This window comes from Cyprinodon variegatus, unplaced genomic scaffold (assembly GCF_000732505.1).
Source record: "Cyprinodon variegatus isolate N-32 unplaced genomic scaffold, C_variegatus-1.0 Scaffold196, whole genome shotgun sequence".
Classification (NCBI taxonomy): Eukaryota; Metazoa; Chordata; class Actinopteri; order Cyprinodontiformes; family Cyprinodontidae; genus Cyprinodon; species Cyprinodon variegatus.
In genome coordinates this window covers 167463-178530 of record NW_015150649.1, presented here as the reverse complement: position 1 = coordinate 178530, position 11068 = coordinate 167463, and the positions used below count along the sequence as shown (strand labels likewise).

Genomic DNA, 11068 nt, shown 5'->3' with positions numbered 1-11068 from the left:
TTTTTTTTTTTTTTTTTTTAGATTTATTGATGACACAACTGGACGTATATTCTGATAACAGCCAAATAATTCAGGGTTCAGGTTTAATTTGTTTGTTTTTTACTTCCAGTTTGGGCAGGTTTACATCGATCCTCACTCAGTGCTTTCTCTCTCTCACTATGAGGTGATCATTGGTGTCATTGCCAGTAAGAAACTAACCATCTTATGGCTCTGCATTTACAACACTTAATTTAAAGTTTGCATCAATCCTTCTTTGGTGCATAGATCACTTTGAACTCTGCAGAGCAATTCCTGTTTTACACTTCTATCGAGCAGGTCTAAATGTGTTTGAACGTGTGATAAAAGGACAGGGTGGATGATAATGGATCCCCGGATGTCCTGTCGTACTTTATTGCTCGTCTTATCAAAGATGGGAACCACACCTCTATGAGCCGGAATAGAGTTAAGCACAGAATAAAATTTTTGTTTTTATGTGTGATGCTAGCAGCCTTTTTTTTTTTTTTTTTTAATCATTACCTGTGATGACATTTTTGATGAAAGAGTTTGCAACACCCAGTTTAGACAGAAACATTACTCATCATATTAATTTGGACTACTTACTGCATTGTTGATGAAGCTAGGAAATATTTTGCAGCTGAATACAAATCAAATTGTTTTTAAATGTCACATAATTAGGCTACTTATGTGTTAAGTTTTGCATTTATTATTTATTTAGCATTTATTATTATAAATCAGGTTTTCATCCATTTTTCTGTGATTTTTATCCCCGCTGGGGTCGCGAGGGGTCCTGGCGCACTGACATCTAAGGAGAATTTAGAGAAGCCAATTAACCTAACAGTCACGTTTTTGGACTGGGCGAAAGCCGGAGTACCCAGAGAGAACCCACGCATGCATAGGGAGAACATGCAAATTCCATGCAGAAAGAACAATCTCCTCCTGCAGTGTTATGCAGTGCTACTCAATGCTTTTTTTTTTTTAGCATAGCAGGGCTGAGGAATAACCACCAACATCATGTTTCTGTTTTGCCTCTTTGCTAATTAAGCTAACTCCTATTTCTGTCTATATTTACTGGATGATGAAACGTGATGTTCTTATCTCATCTTTATCTGCAAACTGTGCTTTAACCAGACAGACGTTTCACTGATCCACCTGCAGCTGTGGTGGGCGTGAAGGGATTCTTCAGTGCTTATATGTGTAATATAAGGGTTTTTTTTGCAACTGTTATACTGATTAAAATGTAGCCTATAGGTCAGGGTGAGTTTTTTTTTTCCTCCAACAATCCATTCTTTGGGCTTTTATAGCCCAGAATGACAACAGTTTCCCTTCTTGTTCTTAGATGTTCTCTTAAAGCTTTTGAACTAGCACACTGTATGATGCCAACAGCTGCAAATATTTAGTCGGTATTTTCTTTGTATTTAGTGAAACATGATTGGTTTACAGCATTTTTCACAACTTGAATTTCATCTCCCCTTAATGTCACCCCCCAGAGGGAATGGTCGAAATAAAAGCTAGTTTTTGAAGCAATATGATTTTTTTTTTTTTTCCATCATAAGTGAGGGGAAAAAAAATCAATGAATAGGATTTAGTAGGAAAAGGCTGAGATAAGGTTTTTAAGCTACACTATCCAGCTTTATGTATTGTCCTAATATTAGTGTTAATTTAAAAATATTCTATGTGGCCACCTCTGGATAGTATTAGGGAAGAGTGAGTGAGCCAAGATGTCAGTCTGACATCTATATCGCCTTCTATGCAGGCGAGAACTCTGGATCAATCTTTTTGGAATTAATGAAAATCTATTCTGTGGCAGGTTTTGATCAGAACTTTGAGGACTCATTCAAAGGCTCCAAGTGGGACCCAGGCGATATGGCCTTGGCTCTCTATTCAGCTCTCTACTCCTACTCTGGCTGGGACACGCTCAACTTCATCACAGAGGAGATCCAGAACCCAGAGAGGTATCGCTGCCTATTCTCCTCTAATCCCTCTGTTTCCTTTACATGACTGCACTTTATAACTAAAACATCTATGCTAAAAGGTTTTAAGCCATTTTGCCCTTCTCTTCTTTAGGAACCTGCCTTTGTCCATTGCCATTTCCATGCCCATCGTCACAATAATCTACATTTTAACCAACGTAGCTTACTATGTGGTCATGAATGCAGACACGGTGCTCAACAGTGAAGCTGTTGCTGTGGTGAGTGTTGCTTAGTATATCAACCCATCTAACATGCTGAACACTGCTGAACACTAACCCCTACATGCTAGCACCCCCACCCCAGAAAAGGGTGTTCACATCCCTTGAACTTGAATTATACTTATACAGTGTTTATGATTAATCAAATGGGAAAAATCTGAGCACCATTTGAAAAAATATTTTATAGAGGTGCTTATTGTCGTTTTACAGCTTTAATACTCTGGGTGTGTTTCAACAGGTTTGTATTGAATTCTTCAATATGAAAATAAGGCCATAATTGGTATTAAAATGTCGTATATCAGTCTTTTATAGGTCTTAAAATTGTCACCAAGTCATAAGTAGGATCTATTTTTTGAAATTCATATCAAAATTAAAATAATTCCAGACAGTTTTTTGACATTTACCGAACGGCTTAGCTGTAACGATTATAGGATCCATCCTGACAGCAGAACCAATAAAAACAGTGTTGCAATAAGACCTTGAGGTGATAGGCCAATAACTTACCTGGAAAACATGGAGAAGTGTAGATACAATGAAAATTGAATTAGAAAAAGAGAAAAAGAGTTTTCTGCATGACTACAAACAGTACCAGTTAATGTATATGAGGAATGGTGTAAATTGAGCAACAATTCATTTAAGCTCGGCACGATGTGAATCAAAGCTCAGGAGTGAAACAAAAGAGAAACAAAGCGCCTAAATCAATTTACAGAGAAGCAGCAGCTATTTCTTAGTTCTGTTCCAACGTTGTCTCTGCAAGGCCTCTACAGCAATCTCAGACATCAAAAAAGCACCAGTAGCACCAAATCTCCGCATAATGTTTGCTGGTACGCCTACAATGAAAGCAGAGCTTTTATGGACTTTGAGTAGGGATCAAAACACAGTTTGTGAATTCCATTCATTAGTTGTTAACAATATTTCTGTGATTAGTGTGTTTTTAGCTTTCTTCCTATATGGACAGTTTTTTGAAATTTTAACTATTTCTACTGGGCCAGAAAGTAATGGTTTAATTTAAAATAAGCATCAGGTTAAATTTGTCGCTACCAGGTTTTCTTGTGTTTTTGTGAAGTTGGTCTTAACGTTTTATTACAAGGGACAAAAAAAGTCTTGAATTTAACTTTCCTTATGTTGTAGCAGCCCTGCTAAAGTTTTACTCAATTTGTTTTTGGTTACAGATATTTTCCTGTTTTTTAACAAAGTCTTTGTTTTTGTTGCTGTTCTATTGTCCTGTTTACAGTTCATGCCGTTTTCTAACAAACCTTTGAGGCCATCATAGGGCAGCCATGATCATATCCAGACTATGCAACACAGATTGGGTCAGGCGACGTTAGTTAGTGTGTCGTTAAATCCCAGTAAAACACAGCTTGGTCACAACATGACCAAAGGTTAAAAGGTTACTCTGCTTGGCACTGTATCTCCACTTATCTTTTTATTATCTGTTCAGCATCGTATAAACAGTAGGTTATGATCTGCGCTTCCTGTCCAGTCTGGTAGAGGAGGCCTGCTATGCATCTGGTTTGGTGCGTCCCTCTGGTTGAGGCTGCCACAACCTCATTTAGCTAAAGACATTAGCGCTCCATTCAGGAACAGAGGGGAAGGTTCATGATCCAATTAGAGCACAGATGGAGGAACAGTAGTTCTTAATGGCTGTCGTCAATACCATTTGATCATTTTATTGCAGTATTCAGTTTGATGGTTTACTTGTATTATCAAGCTATAAACACAACTGAAGCATAATGAAGGCATTCCTGGAAATCAGACCTTTCTTAGAAATTAATGGATGGAATCAGTCAAACGGTCAGTGTTTCATCCTATTTGGATTTAAATTTGGCTCGAAAAGAGAGCTCGGGTTGAAGAAAGGTGTGACCTAAAGAGTGATGTGGGGATCTGTTTGTCCTTTCAGACGTTTGCAGATGAAGTCCTGGGATGGGCTCGGTGGCTCATCCCCATTTCTGTGGCCATTTCTTGCTACGGAGGCCTCAACTCCTCCATCATTGCTGCTTCTAGGTTGGTAGAGACACTTAAAATGATAAATTTTTAAGGTCCTGGTTGCATCAATTATTTCTATTTTCTCCCTGCAGGTTGTTTTTTGTTGGCTCCAGAGAAGGCCACCTGCCTAACATCCTGTGCATGATCCACATAAAACGTTACACCCCGATTCCAGCCCTGCTGTTCAATGTTGGTTTGTTTAATATTTTAGTAGCTCTGCAGCTAAACTCTGCTCTTACCCTGCTGTCTGTATCTCACACATGTGTAATTCTCTTCCTTAAGGGTGCCATGTCCTTAGTTTACCTCTCCGTTCCTGATGTGTTCCGGTTGATCAACTACTTTAGTTTTAATTACTGGCTGTTCATCGGCATGTCTATAGCCAGTCAGATCTACCTTCGCTTCAAAGCTCCAGATTTACCGCGTCCTATCAAGGTAGGAAAACTTTTACAGTCGCTTTATCTTCGCACGTCCCGGCGTGTTGACATGCAACTCCAAAACTGTATGCAGTACTTCCCAATCATGGACTATGAGTACAATACTGATTCCCCTGTAATGGCGGTGTATTCATTCAGTTACAGTCTTTGCTGTGGTCACATGATGGTTTTTAGTCTCTGATTAATCTTTGTCTATAGCGACTAAGATATTTCACTCTTTTTAACTTTGTTTTTTGCTCTTGTTTTTCTTTGCTGCAGCTGTCCCTGTTCTTCCCGATAGTCTACTGCTTGTGCAGCATCTTTTTGGTGGTGGTGCCGCTCTACAGTGACACCATCAACTCTCTTGTTGGGATTGCTGTGGCTCTCTCTGGAGCTCCAGTCTACTTCATTTGTGTTCATCTACCTCCCACGTCTAGACCGGCCTTCCTTGGAAAAATGCTCGGTAGGAACCAACATGTTTTCGTTATGCTACATAACGCCTCGATCTGTGAAGCCTAGCACACAAGTTAGCTTATGTGGGCCTGATTTCCCTTCATGGCATTTCAGGGTGAAATGGAGGCAGGAGGACTTCTACCCCCCTCACTTTGAGGGATATAGGGCTTATTGCTTGGTTAGTTATGTGAAAAGAGCCAAAAGTTTTTATGGTTTCCTTATTTCCACCCTGGGTTTAGAAATGTGGGCAAACTGACTGTTTTTCCAGAGTACGGTTTGAAGGCCAGGTTGGTGTTTTCAATGAGCATAAGGACTTAGATGTGGTTCCACTATTAAACAATGAAAACCTTGTCCTTAGCCGGGTGCATGATCTATAGGGCAGGTTTAAAAACTGGCTGCTAATGGGATTTTTTACCCTTTACATTCCTAGAAATGAACCTTCTAATCTGGATTATCGAGATCAAATTAAGTCTGAGGAATTGATCCAAACTGAGTTTGTTGGCAAACCTTTCAAAGCTTCTTTTGAAATCAGAATTTATGTTGTTTTTTGTTCTGTCGTTTTTGCTTTCTAATAATTTTTTCCTAAACCTACAGTAGCTGCCATTCCAAATGACCCTTCCCAGTCAAACAGCGGCTGAATGGCAGCCTACTCCCCTGAGGCTCCCAGCAAATTCCCCTCCAACTTCCAGCCACCTGCCTTCTCCTGGGCGTGCATTATTTTCACTCTGACTCGACCCTTTCACTGAATTACGGGGTCTGACCAGAAGATGACGCTTCTCTTTAGATCTTAATGTCCACAAATCATGACAGAATATTTTAGTAGAAAGCTTGATGTTTAAAAAGCAATTGTAAAGGAGCAGCTAAGTCCCATCAAGGAAAGTGGGGAAATTTTAGATGATTACTACTGTAAAACCTGAAACACACTTTGACTCGGCCCTATCAGATTCCTTAAAAAAACAAACACAGGCATTAATTATTTATGCAAGAGCATTTGTTAGACACAATGAGATTATCCAATAAGAACCAGATTTATAAACCCAGACAGTCTGAGTCAAAACAAAACTACACTTGCTGCTTGGCAAAGACAAAAAAAACAATTATCCGTTCACATTTATGGTTACAAATGTAGTCATTGTTACGTCACGATTCTAAGAAGCTAAAATATTAGGGATGAAGGCAAATTAAGTGACCATAGACCTCTAGGTCTATCTCGGCCAAACAGTTGGAGTCATTCATTAAACTCCTTTGAACTGGACATCATATAATCCAGTTCTTTTTTTATGTACGGGGAGTTTGCTCCTATGCTAAACCAGATCCAGTGTAACGCATGCAGTGGATGATGGTAGGCAACACTGTAGCCATCCTGTTTTTAGTTCACTCTAGATGATTCCTCCTGCTCGGGGTATGCATATATACTGGAACAGGCCTATCATTCTAGTTTAATTTACTTAAGTAAAAACAAGTTTTCACTATATTGTCACACAAACATGACAAAATTATAGAAATTATTGCATATTTTTTCAAACCAATAATATTCCTACTGTCAATAAAATATGGATATTACAATATTCCAGGACATTAGCTGTCGGTGGTCTATCTGCTGCCTTAAAGTTTACCAAACAATAAATGTGGCCTTTAAGTCTGGGAAGCTGGTCTTATGTCTAAACCCTAGTGTTTGCAATGGGCTGAAATTAAGAGAAAATGTTGAGGAAGGATTCAAAGAACACTCAATCCCATCTGTAAAGCTCCAGACGGTTCCTTCAAATAACGATCAAATGTATATAAACTTCTAAATTTGAAAAAAATAAAATAAAACATATTGGAGATTTTGGCAAATGGAGATATTTACCATCATAACTGACTGAAACCGTTCTATTGAATCTCAAATGTTATTTTTATTGGATGTTTCTTTTTTAAATTACAAATAGTTGGGGGATTTATATCCATCTCATATTATGCTAACTTTATTAAGCATTTAGATATGAGTTGTTATTTGCAGGCTTATTTCCCAAAGCAAAGCAGAATTACTTCAGCTTTATGTTATGTAACTGTTCTCCAGCTCGTTAGCATGAACACCCCAGTGTTCCTCTGAATGTTTGAACTTTCACTAGTAAGGAGCTTATTTTAGTCTCAATCAAACAGAACAGTGTTGTTAGCTGTAAGGGGATTTAGATTAGTGTTTCAAAGTTCGGTGCATTGTAAAGTCTGCATATGTTAAATCATGAAGTATTGCTCGACATGTTGATATACCTTAGGAGTGTTCTAAAACATGATTAGAACTTAGGTTTTCTAAGGCATGTTGTTCGTTTAAATCCAGAATCAGTCGATTTGTTGTTGTTTTAGTTCTTAAAATAGTTTGTTAATCTCTCTACTGTTTTTCTTTCCTCTCTCTACAGATAAGATCTCACTGTTTACCCAGAAACTGTGCTTCTGCTGTGTGGCCTCGCCGGATATTGATCTGGACAACATAGACCCAGAAAAGATTGAATGATGCTGTGACCAAGAACCCTGATACGAAGCACTGTTTGAAGAATGAGTGAATGGATGGATGAATGGACCTATGAAGGAAATGGTTACAAATCACCAGGGATACAACTAAAAGGAAAAAAAAAGATAAGGATGGAGAGATGACCTTTACAAACTTCCTGCCCATCTCTTCTCCTGATCAGAAAAGCAGCAGCAGGACGTTTCACACCTGTCCCAGTTTACAGCGTTTTAAAGAAGTATGTAAATGGCAGCAGCAGTGAGTGCAGAAACTCACCAGCACTCCTCAGATCTTAAACAGTTTTGCACACAAATGTTTTTTGTTCCTGAACACAAGCACCGACTGCAGATATTTAGAGATTATATGAATTTTTCATGAGCTTAGCTAAAGTGAGGTACGTCATGATGTTTTTCTTGTATAACGTGACGTTTCATCTTTTTGTTTTGAGGACGAGCAGCCACCCATCAGGAATTTAAGTGTCAGCCATATTTTGGTTAAAGTTGTGCCTTATTTTTATCCTTTTGTCTATTTTTTTCCCACCCATGTCACTGATTATTTCAGGACTTTATTCTCATTATAAAGCTTGAAGGCAGACCTCTGGATCGGCCGATCAGTTTCTGCCGGTTTTGTAGGATATTTAATGTTGCAGATTTTCACTGTAGAGCCAGTAGAACCATGTTAGGACCAACTCTGGTGTTATGCAGCTGTGTGGTGTTTGAACTGTGTGTAGAAACATGGTGCTTCTGAACTCTGTGCCTTCTCAGTGTGGTGAAATATTCCAGCTTGCTGTTGTAACGTCCTGAGCACAATCATAGAAATGTTGCTGTAATGTAACCAGCTGTTCCCCTTGTCTAGAGCAGATGCTGCACCTCCTGAAATCAATAAGTTGTATTTACATCAGCACTTTCCACAATGGGGAATGTCCAACACATATAAAGCTTGTGTGCTCAGTTTCTTTCTCTGGGATTCCAGTCGTCATTGAAACCAAACTATAGTAGTTTTGTTTTAAAGAATATATTATGGTATCATATAAAATCAAATTAGACAGATATCAGCTTATATTTAACTATAGGAAGTGAGTGTTGCAATATTGCTGTTTAGTTGGGAACCAGATGTTTGTTTGAAAATTGTTGTTCTATTAGAGGAAATGTTGGGTTCTTGTTTTTACCTTTCTGTTGACATAGGCAAGCCAAAAGATGAAAGTGGTTTAAATGTATAAGTCATGTTTCACCAAAAAGGAGATCTTTTCTGTGTTTTATCCAAATAAAGTACAAAATGTGCATTGTAAACACTGCTTTTACGTATTCTGATTTTGTGCCACTAGAGGGCGGTGTTTCCTAACATTTTGTGACAACTGATTTTTCTGTTTAGCTTAATTTATTTCTGAACATAACATAAAAAAAATACTGCTTCTTTAAATGATGCACATAATGTTGGGACCCTTCATCAAATGTCTGAAGGCCATAATCTTTCCAGTTAATCAGTTTCCTCTACACTTCATGTTAAATTCCTGAGGAAAATTACCTTTAATGAAAAAAATCAACCCTTATTGATTTAGATCAATCGGAATTTCATTGTTGCACAGGACTGCATCAAAGTAAACCCTAAATCAGGAGTTACAAACTGAAATCCAAATGGACGGAAAAAGGTACAACGAAAAAGCATATTTAACAACACCTCATAACTTTGGTGTATTTCTTGTTAAATTTAATGGATGTTTCATCTTTATACACACACACACATATATATATATATATATATATATATATATATATATATATATATATATAAAATAAATGTATTTCCTTCTCCATTTTTTTTTTTCTTAAGATGAAGAGGCTGGATTGGTCCAAGGCATCAGTCTTACTTTTAAGTGTTAATCGGAGGTAATGGAATATGTTTTTCTCTGGCTTCTCCTGTTTATAAATCATGCATTGCAGCACTGATCTAAGGGTAAAATTCTTAGGCGTTTATGTCCAGGATGTGTGGGGTCAGCAGGGATGATGTTCGCTGACCCTAGACCTTTTATAAGTCCTGAATGAAGAGGTCAGTCCAGGCGATCCTCTCTGCAGGTCTAATAGGTTATCATTTGGACCTTTCCAGTTAACCACAGAGATAGATGTGCACAATACAGACTAAATAATAGCAGCACAGAAGATGACCAGTGACTCCTTTCAAAGGTTGTTCTTAAACTGCCACAGAAAGTACAGTTTATACTCTGCCTTCTTTGCTCTGATTTCCAATAAACACACTTGGGTTTAAAGTTAAACAACACCACTGTTGTAGTTCTCATTTCTAACAAAGATGATACCTACAGTTTCTCAGACCTCGATTGAGAACGTCTCCCACCTGGGGAGGAAGGCCCAACACGTCTTCTTTCTCTGGAAATTAAAACAAATTCAATGTTTTTCTATTTAACTGCTCATGACACCCTGTCACACGGTTGCTCCAGGGAGCTGTATAACATAAGTCTGGATCAGTTTGCTGCATGAATCCACAAAAGGGCTAGATATAACATCCAGGTCCCACCAACAACACCATGCAACCTACTTCCTTTAGGAAACGGGCCGGGAGCAATAAATCAAGAACAGAATTTAAAATTCTTTTAGAGCTATGATGGCTCTTGAACAAGCTGCACTATAGCTCTACATAATATTTCTATGATCACACCTTTTTTCTAATGATGTTTCTTCTAATATTGCTTTAAGTTTCTCCAAGTTTTTCCACTTTTTCTCTAAGGATGTTTTTGTATTTTCTGTCATATAATTCTGTTTGTAATTGTTTTCTCTAATATTTAAGCTGAGGGCCTCAAAAAATAAATACAATGCTGTTCTATCTCATAGTTTTAGTTCATTCTGTTGTACATTTTTAAAGGAACTCTAAAGTTTCTACCAGTATTTGTGTCTTTATCCACCTGTCTACCTTCCAGCCTCCTCAGGTAACCGAATTTGCCTTGCTGTACAACCAGCTCCCCTTCTGGGAGGCTCAGCTCAGAGGCATCACATTTCTGCACCTCAGACGCTGCCTGTGGATAGGAGCTGTGATCCCGGCCAGTGCCCCAACTGTGTTCCTCCCCAGAACCGGTGGAGTTGAGTTCCACTGGCTCATGCATAAAACATAGAGGTGCTGCAGGGAAATGTAGCTGCTGCTGTACCTGCTCCATCCTATCAGCGTGTAAATCAGACAGCACTGGTGGAGGGGGAGAGGTATTTATTTTATATTTTAGCTGTGAACTTCCAGGTTGTCTGGGTTGAGTTGGGGACCACAGATTTACTGGAGGGAATATCTACACTGGGGATGGGAAGAAGAAAAGGTGTGCTGTTCTTTGATGGGATGACTGGAGTTTCCTCACGGACACCTGCTTGTCAAAATGGAGCTTTCTCGACGTCTGAACTGGATACGAAGGCGACCCTGGAGGCCTCATGTTTATCGCAGGAGGTTCAACCGTAAGCAACTGACTTAAACTTAACTTTTTTGTCTGTTATGTAACAATTATTATTATTACTACCAGCTTTTCTTTGGTTCTTCTCTTGTTACACTACC

The 11068-nt window shown here is 38.6% G+C and overlaps 1 protein-coding gene across 2 annotated transcripts in view; it reads left to right on the top strand.

Annotated features, from left to right (window-relative positions):
* Positions 1-8836, top strand: part of LOC107087848 (Y+L amino acid transporter 2-like) — an 18160-nt gene extending 9324 nt beyond the window's left edge. For both annotated transcript variants that reach the window (XM_015379639.1, XM_015379641.1), the window contains exons 6-12: positions 1808-1952; positions 2065-2188; positions 4089-4192; positions 4267-4363; positions 4457-4606; positions 4867-5050; positions 7437-8836. In XM_015379639.1, coding sequence (XP_015235125.1) covers positions 1808-1952; positions 2065-2188; positions 4089-4192; positions 4267-4363; positions 4457-4606; positions 4867-5050; positions 7437-7531 — 899 coding nt within the window. In that variant the 3' untranslated portion in view covers positions 7532-8836. The remainder of the gene's footprint in view (positions 1-1807; positions 1953-2064; positions 2189-4088; positions 4193-4266; positions 4364-4456; positions 4607-4866; positions 5051-7436) is intronic.
* Positions 8837-11068: the final 2232 nt, after the last annotated feature.